Source organism: Bison bison, unplaced genomic scaffold (genome assembly GCF_000754665.1).
Source record: "Bison bison bison isolate TAMUID 2011002044 unplaced genomic scaffold, Bison_UMD1.0 scf7180017864482, whole genome shotgun sequence".
Taxonomy (NCBI): Eukaryota; Metazoa; Chordata; class Mammalia; order Artiodactyla; family Bovidae; genus Bison; species Bison bison.
The window spans coordinates 5404365-5426270 of NW_011495042.1; the positions used below are offsets into that span (position 1 = coordinate 5404365).

At 50.4% G+C, this 21906-nt stretch overlaps 2 protein-coding genes across 2 annotated transcripts in view; one reads left to right on the forward strand and one right to left on the reverse strand.

Annotated features, from left to right (window-relative positions):
- The window catches only part of SYN2 (synapsin II), a 49118-nt gene that overhangs the window by 22436 nt on the left and 4776 nt on the right, over positions 1–21906 (reverse strand). The window contains exons 4-8 of the mRNA XM_010862518.1: positions 17666–17755; positions 6969–7031; positions 6387–6529; positions 670–744; positions 92–194 (exon numbers count right to left, since the gene is read on the reverse strand). Of these exons, the coding sequence (XP_010860820.1) occupies positions 92–194; positions 670–744; positions 6387–6529; positions 6969–7031; positions 17666–17755 (474 nt within the window). The remainder of the gene's footprint in view (positions 1–91; positions 195–669; positions 745–6386; positions 6530–6968; positions 7032–17665; positions 17756–21906) is intronic.
- TIMP4 (TIMP metallopeptidase inhibitor 4) lies at positions 8449–19037 on the forward strand. Its single transcript, XM_010862473.1, has 5 exons — positions 8449–9322; positions 10722–10819; positions 11240–11354; positions 14585–14709; positions 15326–19037. Exons 1-5 carry the CDS (start codon positions 9184–9186, stop codon positions 15521–15523), a joined length of 675 nt encoding a protein of 224 aa, XP_010860775.1. The 5' UTR covers positions 8449–9183; the 3' UTR covers positions 15524–19037.

Below are 21906 nucleotides of genomic sequence, written 5' to 3' on the forward strand. Positions count from 1 at the left end.
GTCCGTGCGCCCGTGCAGCTCTCAAGCCAAGAGCTTGGCCTCCAGCCCTAGGGCTCGTCTCTTACTGATATACTCTTTGGGCCAGACTTACCTCAAAAATATAGTCTTTGCCATCTTTGCCATGCACAGCTTTGACAGCACAGATGTCGAGGCCACCAAAGATCTCAGAGCAGGTGTCCACCCACAGCTTGTACCTGGAGTGGGGTGGGGGAAAGTGTCCTGAGGCTGGGGCACTAGCTCCCACCTAGCCCGCTTGTGGTCATGCGATCCTGGCGGCCTCTACCTCTCCTGGCTGCACCCCCCAGACCTCCCCCCATCAATCAAGCACACTGCCTTATCTACCGCACCCTCTTGCTTTGCTCTCTAGACCCTCTCCACCTTCCCAAGCTTAGAGCAGGTCTCATCTACTCTACGCAGCCTCCCTCAGCTGCTCAGCCCACAGTAACTCCTCCTGCCCTGGAGCATCTATGGCAAGTCCAGTCTTTATCTCCATCATTCTCATCATATCTCCAGTCCTGCCTGATCTTCTTACTGGGTGTTTGGGCCTTTGTGTTCCATCTGTCTGGCTAGATTAGAGGCTCCCTTTGGGCGGGACTCGTTTCTTACACCTCCTCTTCTATGGAAGCCACCCTCACCACACAGGGGCGCTGCACCCCTCCCCTCACTCACCGGTCTGACATGGCGATCTGCTCCAGCATTGCAGAGCCAGTGTTTGTCTTCCAGTTCCCCGAGATTGACGTCCTCCTGCAACAAGGCCCCGCCAAGTGACAGCTCATGGTCGCTGTCCCCACCTGTCTCCCCCACCCAGAGCCTGGGGGCCTGTCTGCTGACCCGAGAGCCTGGCTTCCGCTGCCAACCCCCCAACCGTAATGCTCTCCTCCTTTCTACAAGGGTCCATCCAGCCCAGGCTGCCCTGGTGCCCTGGAGTCTTCCCTGATCTTTTCAACCTGATGAGCACTTGCTCTCCTTACAATTCCTAGAGGACTTTGCCTCCACCTCTCTTCAAATCCTGTGTCTACTTTTTACTTTAGTTATCTGAGCTAAGTCTTCTGTCCACAAATCTATTAACCACTTGAGGATATATATTGTGTCTTGTACTTTGGCCACCTGATGGGAAGAGTTGACTCATTGGAAAAGACCTTGGTGCTAGGAAAGACTGAGGGGAGGAGGACAAGACGGTAGCAGAGGGTGAGATGGTTGGATGGCGTCACTGACTCAATGGACATGAGTTGGGCAAACTCCAGGAGATAGTGAAGGACAGGGAAGCCTGGCATGCTGCAGTCCACGGGATTGCAGAGTCAGACACAACTGAGCAACTAAACAACGACAACAAATTGGGTCTAGTATTCCCATCAGCCCACCCACTTGGTATCTGGGCTGCCTTGGTATGCACAAGCTGAATTCTGTTGGTGCTGGAAACACCCTCCAGGCTCCAGTGAATATCATCCCGTGGCTTCCTTACTAGCTCACTTATTCTTTCAACAGTTAACACTGAGGGCCTACAGTATCAGCACTGTGGCTCTGGACAAGCCGGCTGGCCTCTTCAGGCTTAAGCTGCCTCATCCCTCACGTGGAGCCCATGGAGTCAAGTCCCCAAGGTTTCTCTTCCGTGCCCTGTGTCCTCCATCTGTGGCCACACGTTACATAGACTCAATTGGTGTTGGACTAAGGAGGAGGCAATTGACCTGGTTTCTGGTTCTGGATTTGCTCTTGACTGGCTGGGTGACCTTGGGTGAATCACCTCACCTCTCTGAGCCTTATTTATCCTTGTGTAAACACAGGGTTGCCATGAGGACCAAATTATACAGGTTTTAAGTAAACTGTAAATTAGTCTTCACTGAGACAAAGTCAAGAGGAAGGGGATGGCCCAGGGACAGAAAAGCCACGCTCATCCACTGACAGAGCCCAGTCACTCCCTACACATGCCGGCCTTGTCACTCACTATGACTGGAGACTGATGATGTGCTTCTCTGCTCAGCAGTTCTCAGGAGTCTCCTCCCTGGAGATCCGATACCAGACACTGGGAACCAAGACATGTGGCAGGTTCTTCAGAGCCCTGCGCCAGCCTAGAGAGCCGAGCCCAACGCCTCACATCTGTACAGTGCTGATTCCCTTGCAAGGCTGCTCCATCCCAAATCCCCTACCAGAGCCTCACTGAAAATTCCCTGGTGTGAGTAGGCTGCAGTTTTTGCCCCCACTTTACAGATGAGGAGATTGAGACTCAGAAAGGTTAGCCGACTCGTCCAAGATTGTATATCTAGTCAAACTAGGTTCACATGCTAGCAAGGTAATGTTCAAAATCCTTCAAGCTAGGCTTCAGCAGAACATGAACTTTCAGATGTACAAGCTGGATTTAGAAAAGGCAGAGGAACCAGAAACCAAATTGTCAACATCTGTTGGATCATAGAAAAAGCAAGGGAATTCCAGAAAAACATCTACTTCTACATTATTGGGTACGCTAAAGCCTTTGACTGTGTGGATCACAACAAACTGTGGAAAATTCTTAAAGAGATGGGAATACCAGACCATCTTACCTGTCTTGCAGGTCAAGAAGCAACAGTTAAAACTGGACATGGAACAACAGACTGGTTCCAAACTGGGAAAGGAGTACATCAAGGCTGTATGTCACCCTGTTTATTTAATTTATATGCAGAGTACATCATGTGAAATGCCAGGCTGGATGAATCACAAGCTGGAATCTAGATTGCCGGGAGAAATATCAACAACCTCAGATATGCAGATGACACCACTCTAACGGCAGAAAATGAAGAGGAACCAAAGAGCCTCTTGATGAGGATGAAAGAAGAGAGTGAAAAAGCTGGCTTAAAATTCAACATTGAAAAAACTAAGGTCATGGCATCCAGCTCCATTACTTCATGGCAAATAGATGGGGAAAAGTGGAAACAGTGACAGATTTTCTTCTCTTGGGCTCCAAAATCACTGTGGATGGTGACTGCAGCCATGAAATTAAAAGATGCTTTCTCCTTGGAAGAAAAGCTATGACAAACCTAGACAGCATATCAAAAAAGCAGAGACACTACTTTGCTGACAAAGGTCCGTACATCAAGGTGTGTATGTACGGATGTAGTCTTGTATGGATGTGAGAGTTGGTCCATAAAGAAGGCTGTGTGCCAAGAATTGATGCTTTCCAACTGTGGTGCTGGAGAAGACTCTTGAGAGTCCCTTGGACTACAAGGAGATCAAATCAGTCAATCCTAAAAGAAATCAACCCTGAATATTCATTGGAAGGACTGGTGCTGACACTGAAGCTCCAATCCTTCGACTACCTGATGCAAAGAGGCAACTCATTGGAAAAGACCTTGATACCGGGAGAGACTGAAGGCAAGAGGATAAACAGGCAGCAGAGGATGAGATGCTTGGATGGCATCAACAACTCAAAGGACATAAGTCTGAGCAAATTCCAGGAGGTAGTGAAGGACAGGGAAGCCTGGCGTGCAGCAGTTCCTGGAGTCGCAGAGTTGAACACGACTTAGTGACTAAACAACAAGCCCAGGACTCTTGGTGCCCTCACTGGGTTTCGCTTTCCCCTACACCCCACAGCCTAGTTCAGAAAAGATGAACAACTCACAGTTGAGTGGCTTGCTCTATGTGAACAGAAACACAAAGACAGATCAGAGAAAAAATAATGCTGTCTTCCTAGCGCTGGTGCTTCATAGGTGTGCTCCTGTGAGCAGGCTGGGCAGAGTCCCTCACTTCCTTGTCTGCAGCACAAGGCCATGGTCCATAATAGGGTGTCAGAAACTTTTGAGTGAGTAATAGTAAAGTCCCTTATGCTTCACACCTTTCTCTAACAATGGGATGCCAGGCACAGATCCATGAAGGCTACCTGGGGCACACGGGAGCAGAGGGGAACCTGAGAAGCCATTCAGGGACAGCTCAATGGCCATTCAGGACTCACAGGCCATCCGACATCCATAGAGGGACCCACATTATTGCTGACTGACAGACAGCAGGGGCGGTGCACTCTTCCCACCAAGCCTAGCCATCTCCTGGTCTCTAGGTGAGGGCTTGGGCAGAAGGGAAGAATCTCAAAACTTACCTTGGCTACTGTCAGGTCAGTTCCTTCTTCTGAGAGCAAGAAGATGGCCAAAAGTTTGGGGAAGAGGAGCTGAGAGAACCTAAACATTTGCCCAAATAACTGACAGTCCCTCACAAGTAAAAGTGAATATTTTCTAAAGCTGCTCTCGTCGCTTACCCCTCATCAGTGGTTGTGGATTCTCTTTTCTTATGCTCCATTTAAGTTGTTTTCAGGAACCTCAATTTTTAAAAATGTGGTGCCCCTTTTAAGGATCAAGACCCTCTTGCTCTACCATCGTCGATGCTTTTTTGTTTATTTATGGGATTTTAAAATTAAAGGATAGGAAATCTGCTTTCATCAGTACCAAAATCATGGCTTTTCCTACTACTTTTAGCTAGTTTTTATAACAGTCTTTTAAATTGTGCTAAGTCGTGTCCAACTCTTTGCAACCCCATGGACTGTACCCCATCAGGCTCCTCTGTCCTTGGGATTTCCCAGTCAAGAATACTGGAGTGGGTTGCCATTTCTTCCTCCAGGGGATTTTCCTGACCCAGGGATTGAACCTGCATCTTCCTGTCTTATATTGTGCATACTTCCTTATTCTATTTATTTATTTACTTGGCCATGCACAGCACTTGGGATCTTAGTTCTCTGACCAGGGACGGAACCCGGGCCTTCAGGAGTGAGAGTGCAGAGTCCTAACTGCTGGACCACAGGGAAGTCCCACATTGTGTGTACTCTTAAAGCAACCTTAAATTCCTTTCTGAAGCAGAATAGCTTTAAATAAAAAATGATAAACTCAGAAAGTAGGAATCTGGCCAATAAAGTTGTAAAAAGGATTCGGTGCCTCAGTTCCCCACAAGGCTTCTCTCTGCATATTCGTTGGGTGCCTCCTAGGAGTCTGCTGCTGCACCAGGAAGCAGGCTGACCAGGAAGCAGGCTGCGCAATGACTCTGTCATTACCACCCAGAGAGCTCAGAGGAGCGCCGTACAAACGCCCGTACAAACGCCCGTGTGCGAAGAGTGCTCAGCTAGAGGTGTGCGAGGGGTTACAAGAAGGGCGCACAGGGATGGGCTCCTAACTCTCTCGAGGGGCAGGGAGTATAAACCCTAAAAAGAAAGACGAGGGAAGAAAAATGAAAATAGGTGGGTGAAGGGGAGGGAAGCTGCTCCACCCTGATGGGAGCTCAAGTCCAGTGTGGCAAAGGTCACATTCATAGATTGTGATGTTCTTTCTTTGTGAAGAAAAATACCACCTTAAATTTTTTTGAAGTGTGAAGTTGAAGTGAAAGTGAAAGTCGCTCAGTCGTGTCCGACTCTTTGTGACCCCATGTCCATGGAATTCTCCAGGCCAGAATACTGGAATGGGTAGCTTTTCCCTTTTCCAGGGATATTCCCAACCTAGGAATTGAACTGGGGTCTCCTGCACTGCAGGCGGGTTCTTTACCAATTGAGTTATCGGGGAAAATGTGAAGTTACTATTTCCAAAATTGGACTTGTAAGCCATTTGTGTTTGGATGTATATTTCAGAAGATCGGGTAGTCTTGAAATCTTTTCTTTTTCTCAATTCTATCGCAGGAAGCCTTTCCCTTCTCATTTTGGCAAATGGACCCAGTTACATGGAACAGTCACCTATTCTCATAACCACAATGCTTTTCACATTCTGTAGTGTCTACAGGGCTACATATTTATAGTTTCTTAGCTTTTTCTGTGCTCTGGCAGCCTCGTGAAGCCTACAGATTCCTTTCGATGTATGAAATACTGAAGATGTATAAGTGTAAAATAAAATACACAGGACAGCAGAAGAACTCAATGATTTAAAGTAATTATCAAAAAAGTTATCAAAAACAATAACTCTCTGATTAGTGTAAAAATATATGTCTTTTTCTATAAATAACAAATGTATTTACAGGTATGAATGTAGCTGCAAGTCTAACTCCCATGACTTGTAAGTAGTGATAAAAGCAATTGGTATTTAAAGGTATCTGCCATAAGCATATGTGATACAAAAACCTCTGTGATGACCGCTGGCGACAAACCACACGTCTGTGTACTAACTACTGCGGTTACTCCAGTCTGCTCACAACTGCGGAGAGCGTCGGGTTTCACTTACAGGCGAATGAAAATAAATATTCATTTTCTGCCTCCTGTCAGTTCGGGAACCCCTCCTCTGCCTTGAAAGGAAGCCAGGCCAAGACGTCCCCATGTGCATGGCGCCCTCGCTGTGTTCTCTACCTTGTGGGGCCAGGGGAGGCCAAACTGAGAGCTGGCTGCTGCCTGGAGGCTGAGCGTTGTCCCTGAGCTGAGGAGACAGTGACGGGTGTCCGGGGGCCCCCACCCCACTCACATGTAAGCCTTGTAGTTGGTGCCAATCTTTTGGACCCGGATGTCATACTTGGCATCAATGAAAGGCTCTGCAGTGGCGTAGGTCTGGGTGAGGGCCACCACGCTGGCAATGTCCTGGAAATCGTAGTGGTTTTCCACTTTGACCTAATGGTGGAGGAAAGCAGAGAGGCAGAAAGGGAGGTACGCGTGCGCGCACAGTCTCACACACACACACACACACACACACACACACACACATACTGAGAGTCACAAGAGCCCTGGGCCCCCAGGCTCATCACGATGCTCGCACCCAGAGGCAAACCTGAGTGCCACATCTCCTTAGGAGGTCCCCACTCTTGAGCTTCCCTTCCCAGGGCTGGGGAGCCACATTTGCTGCAAAGAGCACAGGGACAGTCTGGTGGCCTACACTCTGCTTGCTGCAAGAGGCCTGCCTGGGTAACACTCATGGTTTTAGAGGGGCCATATCATCTTCACCTCGGAAAGAATTCATCAGCAACTGAGGCAGAAGAACAGTCCACAACCGGGCTCCCGGAAGAGCTCCCATTGTGGCCTCAACCCCAGAGCACAGCGGCCCTGGCCTTACCTTGCCCATGCCCGAGTGAGCGTGGCCGATCTTCACCACCACAGGGAACGTGGGCAGAGTCAGCTGAAAACAGAGAAAGGATTGAATTGGTCAGAGTGTACCTGTCTTTCTGGGGAAACCTACAAATATTTTTCTTGGGAACACCCTTGGAAGGGCTCTTTAAAGAACCAGTGCAACCTATTTGCATCAGAAATTTAAGAATTTAAAAACAGAGTGACAGTGACTTGCCTTAGGTCAGAGCATATTAGTGGCAGAACTACAAGGAGCCCGTTTTCCTGTTTGGTATTCTCTGCATCTTTAAGACTCATTGCGTCACCCTTCATGTGTCCAGCTTTCCTGCACTGAACCTGGCTTTTCTCCCCTCTTACACTCTCTTCCTTGCTCACCAACACCTCAAACTCAGCATCAAACACAGCTCAGAATGCAAAGGCATATTTCTGCCCAGTTTGGGTTGGAAGACAGCTAACATAAGAATTCAGCATGTTTACCATTCAAAAGAGAAGCTTAAGAGAGTAAATGCTACCTTGTTGTTCAGTGGCTCAGTCGTGTCTGACTCTTTGCGACCCCATGGGGGTGACACACCAGACCTACCTGTCCTTCACCACTACCTCGAGATAGCCGTATTTTAACAGAGAAACCACAAAGACTTAAAAGAAGAAAAGCCACCCCCCAAAGGCAGGATTTCAAGCTGTTACACAATGGCCAAGGGAGAAATAACGTGGTAGAGGGGACCAGACGTCAGGAGACCTGCATCCCAGTCTCTCGGCAACGCCTCCCTGGGCCTCAGCCTTCATATCCGCCAAGGGCAGAGGCCAAACGGGAGGCTTTCGAGAGCCTGTCCAATCCCACATCAGACTGCACTCTGGCTGGGGTTGCACGAAGATCCAACCCGGACGCCAAATCTGGTCCTTTCTAAGTCAGGTCAGTGCTCTCTCAGCTGCCTTCTTTGCAAACATCATGACCACCTCGAGACGAAAAGAAGTCTTTCAGAGGATACACTACTGACTCTGACGAAAAGTCAGATTCCTGTGGGAATCCTGAGTGTGACCAGATACTGGGAGTGCCTGACCTGAGGATTTCAGCACTCCTGGCTGCGGCCAGCTGAGGCTGGGGCAAGGAGCTTCAAGTTCTGTTCGAGGCAAGGGTGTGAAGCGCCTGAGGGAGAGAAGCGGCACCCAGCCTCCTACTGTCCTGTGCAAGACTGTGGAGACTCCCTCCAACCACCCCGAGGGTCTCTACTCGCAGCCTCGGAGCACTACGCTCCCTGTCAAACAGCACAGGCGCCAGTCCACGAGTGCCTCACTCGTTTTCAAAGCGGCCCCGCCCTCTACAACAAGACGCAGTCTCTCGGCTGAGTGGGGCCCTGAGACAGGACATCAGGGTGGCCAAGAGCAGAGAAAGGGCTTTGAGGGCCCAGGTTTGCCCCGAGTGATGGGCCACCCCATGCTCTGAGCCCCTCAAAGAGCACTGTCCTCACGCCATCTGCATGGGCTCGGGGAACGCAAAAGGGTTTCTAAGGCACCGGCTGCTTTCTCCGCTGTCTCTCCCCACCCCCCAGCCAATAGAGCCAAGACACACACACACACACACACACACCCCAACTTTCCCTGTCCTGTTCCATTACTGTTTGCTGTTGCTTTGGAGCCTCATAAATAGGGCATTCAAAACACTTCCTGCAGCTGAAAGAAGCCCTGAGGAGCTTGTCTCATTCCCAGTGTGCAGCTCAGCAAGAGGTCCGGCCTTCTCTGTCGCTGTCTCTCTTGCCTGTTGTAATTCTGTCTGCCTCTCTCTGACTCTGCCTGTCTCACTCTTTCTGTTTGAGCCTCTCTGCACTCTTGCTCCTTTTGTCTGAGTCACAGACCCTTGGTCTCTGTGCTCCCCAAGCATCTGTCTCTGTGGCCCTGTCCTTCTGTCCTGACGCCATCCCCTTTCCCGGTGCCTCCCCTCTACTTCGAGAAGGTTCAGGCAGGGAAACAGCACGGGGACTCTCGCGGCTCTCCCCTGCGCCTTACTGAGCCTGCCGGCCAGGAGGGCCGCGGGTCGGCCGCCCGAGGGTGGCCTGCGGCCAAGGGAGGGCGGAGCCCACTGGGGTGGGATTGGCTCTAGGTCCACCTCATAAAGCCAAGGGCGAGGGGCGCGCCGCGCTCTGGAGAAGCCGTGGAGGGGCAGTGTGGTCTGACAGTCCCCGCAGGATCAGTCGCAGCCCTGCGGAGACATGCCCCAGAGTCCCCGGCCCGTGCCGAGCTGGGCGCTGCTGCTGCGGTTGCTGGCGCTGCTGCGGCCGCCGGGGCTGGGCGAGGCGTGCAGCTGCGCCCCTGCGCACCCCCAGCAGCACGTCTGCCACTCGGCGCTCGGTGAGTCCGGGGGAGCCCTCGAGGGCCCCAGCAGTGGGTGGGGGTCTGTGGGGTCGAGGTGGGGTCGAGGTGTGGCCGCGCCGCGGACTTGGAGTCTCGAGGGAAGGGGTGGAGCTCAAATCCCGCCCCAGTTGCCTCCTGCTGCGACCGGTGGGTTGGGCCGGGCCGGCGCCATAGCAACCATGCAAACGCAGAGACCCGCTGACTTGCCAGAGAATCAAAGACAGTGTAGGGCTTCCCAGGTGGCGCAGTAGTAAAGAACCCAATTGCCAATGCAGGAGACTCAAGAGACAAGGGTTGGATCCCTGGGTCGGGAAAATCCCCTGGAGAAGGGCATGGCAACCCAGTCCAATATCCTTGCCTAGGAAATCCCATGGACAGAGGAGCCTGGTGGGCTACAGTCTATGGGGTTGCAAAGAGTCAGCTACAACTGAGAGAATGAGCCCAAAGACAGTGTAAAGGGCTCCAGAGCGATCCCCTCTCCCCTGCCTACTGCAGTTATGGGATGTCACTGAATAACAAGTCTCCGGAACTATCCAGTGATTATTCTGATCCATTGGTTAGGGGGGTTGGGGGGGAGGGGGTTCAGAGGGTTGGGCTTTCATGATAAACATCCCTCTGTATCCAAGACTATAACTGAGGTTGTCACCACGGCCCCACCCCAACACACACCCTTTACCCTTTCTCTCTGCCTGGAATGCCCTTCTTCAAAAACCCTTAACTTCCTGGCAAACTCCTATTCATCCTTCAAAACCAGGGAGTCTCCTCTTCTCTGAAGGCTTCCTGACTCCTGGTGCTACCACAACATCTCCAACATCTCTGTGCCCCTAGTGTGCTGTGCTGTTGGTCTTCGTAAGAGTGTTCTCCACTAAACCAAGAGTTCTGCAAGGTGGGCGCCCTTCCCTAACCGTGCTTGTGGGCCTAGGACCCAGTGTTAGACCAGGCACCGAGGAAGAACTTCATAAACAGGTTTTGATTACTACCCGAACAACAAAGAGATGAACTACCTCTGTGCACAGTCAGGATATTTATTAATTCAATAAACATTTGCGAACGTCAGCTCGGTCGGGCTCTCTCTGAGGTCCTGGGCTACAGCAGTGGATGACTGCACACTGACTGCCCTCATGCGGCTCCTTGGCCCTGCCCGTCTCCCCCCGCCTTAGTCTGGGCTGCAGGAACTGGACTCCCCAGAGCAGCAGGCAGAGCGGAGAGACTCGAGGACCTGGTAGGTCCGAGGGGTTTCGAAGTTCCAGGGATTGTAGAATCTTCCTCGCAACCCACCGAGACCTAAACCCAGAACCCCCCTTCAGAATTCTCCAGAGGGCCACAGGTCACCCAGATCCCAGGAGGATCACTCTCACCGGCTGCTGAAGGTCCCCTCTTTTCTCTTCCTGTGCAGCTATCCGGGCCAAAATCTCCAGTGAGAAGGTAGTTCCTGCCAGCACAGACCCTGCTGACCCTCAAAAAATGATCCGGTATGAAATCAAACAGATAAAGGTACATGGGGGCAGGACAGGGCATCACCCCCTTGGGCTGTTAGGAGGAGGTGGGGGCTGTGACCTGGGAGGGGTGGGGCTGTGGGGCTGGTGGTTCGGGCGGCCTGGCTCAGTGATGCTAGGGGTATAGATACTGAAGCAGAGTGGATGACATGTAGAAGGCAGGCCATAGGAGCCAGAGGACAGTGCAGGACAGGCCCTCTGTGCTTGTGCGTGGGGCTGCTAGAGGAGCCTCCCTTCTCACTGGAATAAACCAAGGTTTAAATATTTTAGGGAGATAAGACCCAGCGGTGCCATCTGTGCGCAACAAGTCCTGAACTAGACTTTCACTTAACTTTTTTAGATTAAGAAAAAGTTTTTCCTGTTAAGATATAAAGTACACTTACTGACTCAATATTGCTCTTTCGTAATTACCTTTCAGATGTTCAAAGGGTTTGAGAAAGTCAACGATATTCAGTATATTTATACGCCTTTTGATTCCTCCCTCTGTGGGGTGAAACTAGAAGCTAACAGCCAGAAGCAGTATCTCCTGACTGGTAAGTTAAAGACCAGCAGCGGCCCTATGAGTCTCTGCCCTAGGAAGGCAGGCAGGGAGGAGCCAGGCTGACCCTGGGCAGCAAGCTGAGCCATTTTCTTGGGCACAAGCAGCTGCGTTACTCAAGGCAGCCTGAGTTGGGAGAAGCCTTGGTAACCTCCCTGTCAGTGCCACTGCCTTCCTAGTTCACAGGCTGCTGTCCCAGCCTAGGGCAGCTGGTTCTGTTTCCAAACAGCTTTAAATGATGTAAGATTTTTGGTGTGTGCATGCTCAGTCGTGTCTGACTCTTTTTCAACCCCCATAGACTGTAGCCCACCAGGCTCCTCTGTCCATGGGGTTTCCCAGCCAAGGATACTAGAGCGGGTTGCCATTTCCTCCTCCAGGGGATCTTCCTGATCCAAGGATGGAACCCGCTTCTCTTGCATCCTCTGCATTGGCAGGCAGATTCTTTACCACTAAGCCATCTGGGAAGCCTAAGGTTTTTGGTATCTTGAGCCAAATTATGCCACTCTGAAACTGCCCCTGGTGGGTTCAGCTCTGCCCTCTGTTCCAGGATGACCCTTCAGAGGCCTGAGGACAATAGATACATGCAGTCTAGCTCCAGGTTCTGCTGGCCGTGGTCCCCAGACCCCTTGCTGTCCTGGCCACTTTCAGCGGGATAGAGCCTGTCCCCGTCCCTCCCCAGCACTGGGCCCTGAACCGGGGACCACACTGCAGGGAGGTCTGAGTCACACAGAACAAAGGAGGATTGTGCACTCGCAACCTCACCCCACATATACACAACACCCACATAACAGTCCCTGTAGCCTACGATAGCATCAGCTTTAGGCGGCCATGACGGGTCACACTCTTGGTTCGTGACTGACTCACACCCAAGGCCTTATTCTGGAAGTGCAGTAAAGCACAGGCCCTAATAGCAGCCTTGATTCTAATATGATTCTGTCTCCAAGACCTTGGGCCCAGGCAGATCTCCTCATCCTCCACTGACTGGGATAAAATAGTTAAAGTACCTCAAAAGAATCTAATCTGTAACTGAATGAATGCAATACTGAATTATTTTGTTGTTCAGGGAAGGTATCTGTGTGGTTGTAGACAGGGAAGCCTCACTGTGTAAAGTGAAAGTAAAAGTGTAGTCGCTTAGTCGTGTCTGACTCTTGGAGACCACATGGACTGTAGCCCACCAGGCTCCTCTGTCCACGGGATTCTCCAGACAAGAATACTGGAGTGGGTAGCCATTTCCTTCTCCAGGGGATCTTCCCAGCCCAGGGACTAAACCCAGGTCTTCCACATTGCAGGCAGATTCTTTACCATCTGAGCCACTAGGGAAGCCTTCATTGTGTAAGTGGGATCTAAATTTTCCCTAAAGGATAAAACATATTTAGAAAGAAGGCCAGGAAAAGAGAAACACAGCTGGTGGGGAGAACAGAAGGAGGAATTCCACTCTCTGTCCATCCCTTCAGCAATGAGTGACCACCTCCTCACTGCCTGGCCTGGGGCAGGCAAGTGGAGATGCACTAAACATGCCACAGTCCTCAAGGAGCTCCTTCACAGTTCAGATTTCTAAGAAGGCACAGGTGTTGGAGGCCACGCAGGTGGAGGGCCCCAGGTCTGAGGACGTGGAACGTGCTGGACCGGGCACCTCTGGATGGGAGAGCAGGGGCAGAACAGGCCCCTGGCATCTCCAGGTCCCGGGACTAGCTGATGGGGCCACCTCCTTCCTGAGCACCTGCCCCCTGCTAGGGGCTGAAGTGCATCAGGGATGCAGACACGCGCTGGCTGCCTCAGGGAGGTCAAGTCCACCCGGAGGTGGGGTTAAGTGACAAAGCACAGGCTTACTGAAAATTCATCCTGGTGCCCATGCTCTGCAGCAGAAGATGCAGCCCTTCTGCCTAATACCCTCTGAGAGCAGACCCGCTGACCTCCCCAGCCCTGCCTCCTGTCACTGCTCAGTGGCCGTTCCCAGCCCTTCATTTCCCCTGGGGCTTAAACTACTTGCAATTGCAAAAGGTATTCTGCAGGGCTGTGTCCGTCCGTCCCAGTGTCCAGAAGTCCTTCCCCAACTTCTCTGGCAGCTGAACTCCTACCCATCCTTTCAACGCCCAACCCAAGTATCATCTTAGACACCCTTCTTGCCCCCACCCCTTCCACAGACAGAGATAACTGTGTTTCCTTTGTTCTTATACCACATCCTGTATAGAATCATACAACGGTATCATTTTCTGCTTGTTTGTCAACCTTGAATATTCACGGGAAGGACTGATGCTGAAGCTGATGCTGCACTGCTTTGGCCACCTGACGCAAAGAGCTGACTCACTGGAAAAGACCCTGATGCTGGGAAAGATTGAGGGCAGGAGGAGAAGGGAAGGGGATGACAGAGGATGAGGTGGTTGGACGGCATCACCAACTCAATGGACTTGAGTTTGAGCAAACTCTGGGAGATAGTGAAGGACAGGGAAGCCTGGCATGCTGCAGTCCATGGAGTCGAAAAGAACTGGACACAACTGAGCAACTGAACAACAACAATTTGTCTTCCCTACTAGTTTTTAGCTCCTTAGGGGTAGAAATCCTGTCGTGTTTCTTTCCTGTATTCCTGGCACCAGGCCATAGTAGTTGCTCAGCCAGTAAATGACTGAATGACTGACCTTCTAAGAGAGGTGAGGGCTAGTATGGCCAGGGATGGCTTTGCAGACAAGGTGGTACTAAAAAGGGTATTTGGAAAATAGGAAAGAGTGTGATATGTAAAGAAGGGGAAGGGGACAGACTCACCAAGATATCACTGGAGCAGGAGAAAGGTTGGAAAAGGTTGAAAAGGAAGAGAGACCTACTATGTATCGAACATCTTCTATGGGTATTCTCTCATTTAATGTTGACAATAACCTTATTATTCTCATCTTTCAGCTGAGAAGTTATATGGCTTTCTTATGGTCACACACTAGTAAATGATAGAAAAGAAAGGATTTCCACCAAGATTCTGACTTAAAGCCCACATCCCTCTGTCTGCACCATGCTAATGGAAAGCCCTTTGCCCTACAACTCTCCCTCATACAAACATCATCTGGTAATGGCTTTGATATAAAGACAGTAGAGGTTTTTCTGGCTCCTTCACTGAGCCCCATGTCACCACTTCCACCACAAGATACCGAGGAGGCTGTGATTCTGGGCTCCCTCAAGAACTCCTAGAGCTCCACAAGCAGACTCCTCATGTTGGCTCTCCTCTATCTCTCCTTTAAGGTCAGATCCTCAGTGATGGCAAAGTCTTTGTCCATCTTTGCAACTACATTGAGCCCTGGGAGAACCTGTCCTTTCTGCAGAGAGAAAGTCTGAATCACCACTACCATCTGAACTGTGGCTGCCAAGTAAGGACTGTCCATTTCCAAGGTCTTCGGGGGTGGGGGAAGGGCCATGCAGCCTCACCCTTCGTGTATTCCTTCCTTCCTGTGTGTGTGATCTATTCACTTGCTGTACTATACTTGAGGTTTGTGATGGATCAGGCATCGTTCAAAGCTGGGGGTGGAAAAGCAACAAGGCCCATAGTCCCTGATCTCAATGTACTTGCATTCTGGCTGAGAAGGCAGCCATCATATAAGACACACTGGGATAATACACTACCACTTAAAGAGTCTAGTCTTTTTGTCAGGACCTGTAATGGTTAATTTATTTAAGATATTTAGTCTTTAAAACAAATTTATGAAGAGTTAAGATTTCCATTTTATGGGGAAGAAATTCATGTTATAGGAAGTGAAGTGACTTGCTTAGGTCAGTGGTAGAGTAAGGGCCTTCGGGCCTTTTGGGAGGCAATACTGTATGTGGAGTACAGGGGAAAGAGAACTAAGGGAGAAATTTGGAGACTTGCAAGGGCCTTATAAGCCAGGGGGCATTTGAGCTAGGCTGTAAGAACATGTAGGAGTCTGAAAGGCAAGAATAGAAAAAGGACACCCTACTCACCTGGATGTTGTGTGGCTATGGCTCTAGATCACCACCTGCTATGCGGTGCCCTGCACCATCTCGGCTCCCAATGAGTGCCTCTGGACAGACTGGCTATTGGAACGGAAGCTCTACGGGTACCAGGCCCAGCATTATGTCTGCATGAAGCATGTTGATGGCAGCTGTAGCTGGTACCAGGGACGCCTGCCCCTCAGGAAGGAGTTTGTTGACATCATCCAGCCCTAGGACGGATCGCCACAACCCTTTGAGAGTCCCGAAGACCAAGCCCTTTTCCTTCCTGGCAGGGCGCTGGCTGTCCCCACCTGCCTCATGGATGCCAGACAAGGGGAAGTACCAGGTGGACGGTGTGGCCAGCATGAGGGCAGGGATGGGGCATGTGGCAGCTTGTGTCCAGGACCCCAGTCCAGAACACGTCGGGCCAAGGGCTAGGGAAAGCAGCAGGACTTTTCTCTCCCGCCCTCAGCCCTTTATCCCTGCCTCCGAACCTTCTAGTTGAGCTGGTATTTGTTGCTGATTCTGGCTTAGTTTCTTTTTTCAAAGCTAGGACTATTCCTTTTTCTCCCCAGATAAATGTGTTTTCTTTTTATCTTAACTGATCTGACAGGGGAGAAATGATGACTGTTATACATACGGGATGGGGTGGGCTTGTGAGATATAAGAGCAGAACGTGGGTGACAGTATCATAAACAGGCTGATTTGGAGAAATGAAAAGAACAACATCCTCTGGCTGTGTTTCATCTACTCCTCCTGTCTCAACTCATTCTGATCCTCAGATATACTTTCAATCTGTTTAGGGGGGTGACAAAGGGGGACAAGGAGTCATTCAATGTGAAGCCTACAGTGTAATCCCCTCTATACCATTCTTGGCACAGGGCCTGGCCCAGTTAGCAAGAATAGACTTGGGTATTGTCTCTCCAGGTTAACTATACTTAATGTCCTCAACTGCTGTCCAAAAGGCTTCTTCTCTGTCTCCTTTAGAAAGTCCTTCTCTACTAGATTACTAATGTTTTCATTACTACTTCAAAATCTTTTTTAAGCTTAAAAAAAAAAAAAAAAAGCCTTTCTCTTATAGAGTTGAAATTCCCTCTTCAAGCCTCACAGAGATCTTAGGGGTGAGGGGTGGGTGTCCTCTCTTGAGAGCAAATTTTAGGCTAGAGGACAGGAGAAAAAGAACACAAGGGTCCTTGGGGGAGAGGATGTAGGTGAGGAATATACTTTGCAAGTGTTACAGTTCAAGTGGTCAGCCTGCTAGATGCTATAGCAGGACGAAGCCAGCTTCGAGAGCTCCTCGCCCAGCCTTCTGCTCAGTCCTCTCTTGGATGCCCTGAAATCTACAAGCACAGCCCCTGAGGGTTCCTCTGCCTCTACAAGCCTTCCTGACTTGTCCTGAAAGGGAAAGCCCTGATGGGGGTCTTAAGGATTTATCAGGGACAAGTGCTTAAAGTTCCACGGCCTCTCCTGGGGAAGCTCTGGCAAAGATGGAGAAGGTAGTTCTTTCCAAGGCCCCAAGGTTCTATACGGCTTGCTGATAAGCTGGGGCATGCACAAAACACCAGAAGAAGATTCCACAGAAATGGTGCAAATGGAGAGTCCTTCTGGAGATCTCTGTCCTGGAACACAAGACTTGTAAAGCTAAGGCAGAGAGTCTCCACTGGTGGGTTAAGTAGGATTACCCACTGACCACGCAGGCCTGGGGCAGAGAACGTGGGGCCAGAGATGAAGAAGGGGTATAAACATTAGAGGCAGCCTCCGTACCAACCATCTATCCCATCATTCTGCTCCTTCTGCCATCCTGGGATGGCCTCAGAGAAGGTAGAGTGAAAAGCAGAGTGAAACCCTTATCTGAATTTTGAGGAAGCCCAGGGAATGGAAGGGCTGGTAAATAATATCAGGAACAAAAGCTTACATCTGAGGAGCACTCCACACTCCTCACAGACTATTTGCTTAAAGAATCTCACTGAAACCATGCAAGTGTCATATTAGCTATCCTGGCCAGGAATCATTAAGCCCACTCGCCTTTTGGATTGGGATGCTGACACGTGGTGAGGGAATGTAACCGTCTGTGACTTGTGGCTAGAATTGCAAGCAGCAGGATCTTCTGACTGTTGATCCATCTAGGTTGTTACTCTCAGCTTTTGATAAAACGCCCCTGTTTCTGCTCTTTCCTATTCTGTCTCCAAGTTTCGGAGACAGAGGGCTGTCAGCTAAAACCCAGACACTGTGGCCTCACAAAGCAGGTCTGCAGTTCAACCTCAATAGATTCTCTGGGGTTGAGAGGCTGAGGCACACCTCAGAGGCCCACAGCCAGCACACGGCTAAGCTCAGAGTGCAGACAGCAGAGACTGATGGCCCCTCTCAGTCACCTACCATTTCTTTGTGGTTGGGGTAGTAAGTCTGCTCAATGAGCGGGAACTTTTCTCCTCCCAGTGTCTTGTAGATGGCCACCAGCTGGGCAAACTGCAAAAGAGAAGCAAAGGTTTCAGTTTACCCAGACAGCTTCTGGAACAGACAAAATGGCAATCCATTGAACAAATATTTATTCTGCATTTGCTCCACTGAGGGCTTTGTGCAAAGTGCTCTGAGGATATAAAAGAGGTGTCCCACCCTCTATTCTCCAGGAACATATGCTTCTGTTGGGGAAGGGAGAGAGTGAGCTACTATTCATTCAGTGCCTACTCAGTGTTAATGATATTTCATTTAATCCTCATATCGAACTGATGAGCTAGGGTCTTTATCATCTTCATTTTACATATGAGGCTCAGGAAGGGTAGGTGACTGCCTGAAGCCACAGTGCTGCGAAGAAAGGGATAGCTGGGGTTGAAATTTGGGTCTGTATAACTTTAACCACCATCATCTCTAGAGATGGCAAGTGATGAAGCTGGATGGGGGAACAAGGGGCCCAGTCTTGGAAATTTGAATGCCAAGGAAAAGAAATCATGGAATGTAGCAAAGACAGACGCTGTCTTCTGGACTCACTGCTCATCTAAGAACTGAACTCACTGGATCCTTCACCTATGAGAAGCCCCAGCAGCTCCGGGGAGGAGGGGTGAAGTGCACGTACTTAAGTGTCAGGGTCTGCCTTTGGCGAACATGTAGCGTCCCTGGTGTCCCCTGCCCACCCCTCTGCTTTATAAGTGGAGAAACTGAGGCCCAGAGAGGTTGTTCACTCAAGGTCACAAAGTAGTTGAGCCAGACTCATAGCCAGACCCCTTTAGTCCTAACCCGTAACTCTTCCTTCTCCTCCATGCAGCTGCCTTTCAGGCTCTAAAGAGACCATGCTCTTCCCACAGGAAACTTTCCAGTTCAGTCCGTTCACACTCATTCCCCACCTCCACACACACCCACCCCAGAGCACTAGCAGCGGCAGTGATCCAGCATCTTCTCTCTGGTGCTACTGGGTTCACACTCTAAGCCACTGATACCTGGAACTGCTGGAAGGAAGAGTTGCCAGATCAAACCGACCTTCTGTTTACTAAAGAAAGGAAAGATAGAACATGTTTCAAAAGCCCAGTTCCTGTTTTCAATCAGTGATGTTAGCACGTGTGTTGGTACGGGGAGACAATAAAAGCCAGAACTGGGTTGTTAGAAAACCAGAGTCTTCTGATTCTTCTTGTTCTGCCTTGAACTTGCTTGTCCTTGGGCAAATTATGTCGCTTCTCTATGCCTCATTTTCTTCATATATAAAATAGACAACTGAATTTGGTCAGTTCTTCAGACTTTTTAACCACGCCAAAAAAAAAAAATCTTTTCATTGTATTTCCTCCTAAATTTCATGATGAGACTGCTGTTTAGTGATCATTGGCTGTAGTCCTTTTGTGAGTAGAGACAGAATCTGTTATTTTTGAAATGCTGAGAAACATTGGCATTTCTGGGTCACTTTCCTCAGTGACACGCAGTTGGTGGCTCTAGATCTCCAAGGCCTCCTCTGGGGCTGCAAGTATGATTGATGGACCCCCAAGGCCCTAAGATTTTATTATTGGAAGAGACTTCAGAGAGTCTCTAGACCAGACATCTCATCTTACAAATGAGGAGACCAAGGCCAGAGAAGCAAAGGGGAGCACAGGCTCCCACGTCGTGCCTGGAGTCGGGGCTGTGCTGGGACAGGGCCCGGGTCCCATCCTGCCCAGTGCGCTCTTCACTGTACCCTGCCGTCCCTGCTGGTGTTCTCTGGTTCTTCCACATTCTCTGACTGTCAAGACCACCTCTCAGACCTTTCCTGCATTCTCCAATTCCCTCCACTACCTCACCTTTAGGTCCTGGCTGGCCACTTGGAATGACTGGACTCCTGTTCGGTGTCTGGATACCTCCCTGAGCTCCCGAGGCCTTCCAGCCTCCCCCGCCAGCTGATGCCAGCTCTGCCTCACAACCTTTGTCCTGCTGCAGCCCACGCCCTGGCACAGCACCAAGGCATGTGGGGCCCTATCTTCCCAGCATGTGGCAGAGTTACACAGACACCACGCTGATGCCAAGAAGGCCCCCGGCGGGCTCCCAGAGTCCTGGCACAGTCAAGACTAAGATGGCAGCCAGTTCCCATGCACTAAGCTGGTTCCCCTGGAACTCACGCTGCCCTCCTCCACCTTCTGTAGTCCCTTCTGCTCAGAGCACTAGACTTGGCATCTAACCCCTGCCTCCTTGGAAGCTCATCATCAGTCACAAGCACACAGTCATCAATTAAACAAAAGTAATATCTGATAAGGGTCATTTCCTCTCCACATAGACAAAAGAATGCATTTGGAGCTGGGGGTGGTATTGGCAATGAATAGGAAGATAATGCTCAGCATAACCATTTATCCAATATATCAGGAAAGATTTCTCAGATGAAATGGGATTTCAAGATCGGTCTGAATTTAATGTTACCCTTATCCCTCCTGGAAATAAAATGCTTCAATTCAACTCTTGTGCATTTGCCTCTAAAAAAACCCCACATACAGTGACAGGATTTTCAGATAAATCTGCAGCAATATGGCAGGCAGAACTCTTGCTCTCCCTGGAATGCTGCTTTCACTGATAGGTCTTACTTCTGCTTCCAAACTCCCCGTGTGCCTGCTCTGGGCAATCTATGAAATAGCCGATGTGCTCAGAGGCAAGGTGGAGCCTTCACAACACGGCTGAGGCCTCTCCTCATGCCAGGAGCAGCCACAGTAGAGAAATTTAGAAAACACACACCAAAGTCATCATCTCAGAGGGAAGCCCCCTTCACAGTCACCAGATTTGTTCATCCCCATGAACAGTATATAAAATGCCATTAGTGTGGCAGCTGCTTAGTGAAAATGAAGGGAGAACTTGGTATGTGGCCAGGGAGCCCTGCTGCTCCCCTGTGACGCCAACGGCAATGTGCTGGAACTGTGAACGGGTGAGAATGTGAACCCTCACCAGATCCCAGATCCCAGGAGGGGCAAAGCCCCAGCCCAGGCTCTCTGACCCGCCCCTCCCTGGCCACTGGCACAGTTCTGGAACATGCAGCACAGAATAAGTTTCTTTCTGATCCCCAACACTGGGGGCTATAACACCAGGCTGGCAGACTGGTGGCAGGTACTGTGATTACTCCTTGTTTCATGCTTATGCTCAGTCGTGTCTGACTCTTTGTGACCGCCACCACCCCCCCTCCCCCCATGGACTGTAACCCACCAGGCGCCTCTGTCCACGGGATTTTCCAAGCAAGGATACTGGAGTGGGTTGCCATTTCCTTCTCCAGGGGATCTTCCCAACCCAGGGATCAAATCTGCATCTTCTGCATTGGAGGCAGATTCTTTTATCACTGAGCCACTGGGGAAGCCTCCACTCCTAGTTTACAGACAAAGAAACCAGGGCACAGAGTGGTTTAGGAGGCTGATTAGTGAGATTGCCCAGAAGAAAAGCTGATACTAGCAGAACCACCCTGTGTGGCTATGAGGGAGCCAAATTCTAGCAAGTATTGAAGGGGTGAGGGAGGAAAGGGCTAGGGATGAGTGCAGCACGGAAGGCCGTGTGACTAAGGGGAAACTCGTTGACGGCCTCATACGCGCTCTCCTGTGATCAGCAACCCATTCAAATCACATAACTCCGGCAGCTGGTTTGTGCAGAACTCTCGGACTCCAAGTCCTCAGGCCAGACAGAGGGAAAGGCTGAACGAGGGGCCACTACAGCAGCTCCCAGATCTTTCGACTCCTCGCTCACTGGTCTTCCTCTCACACTGTCAGGTCTCCCTGGCTTCCAAGGAAATAGGAAGACTGAGTTCAGGTGTAAGAGCAGAGGTGATGGGTCCTTTTGGCTAAAAAAAAAAAAAAACAAACACCCCTGTTCCAGCTCCCTGAGTGGGAGAAGCTTGGGGTCTGGGAACTCCACAATCAGCCACCAGTGCCATGACCCTTGGCAAGCCAGTGTGTGAGAGCTGAAATAACTCTTGAAAAACAAGAAGAGAAGGATGTGACTAGGGGCAGGTGTTTCCTTCTGAGAGGAGCAGCCTGGAGCAGCAGAGTTCTAGGAGCTGGATCCCCTTGGCAGTCAGAGGGAGGCTGGGGCAGCCTAGATCCATCTCAGGCCACTTCCTCTCCCAGCTGCACTCTTCTCTCTGCTCAAAGGCTTCCACTGCCTCCAAGATTTCCAGACTAGCCCAGGAAGAGAACACC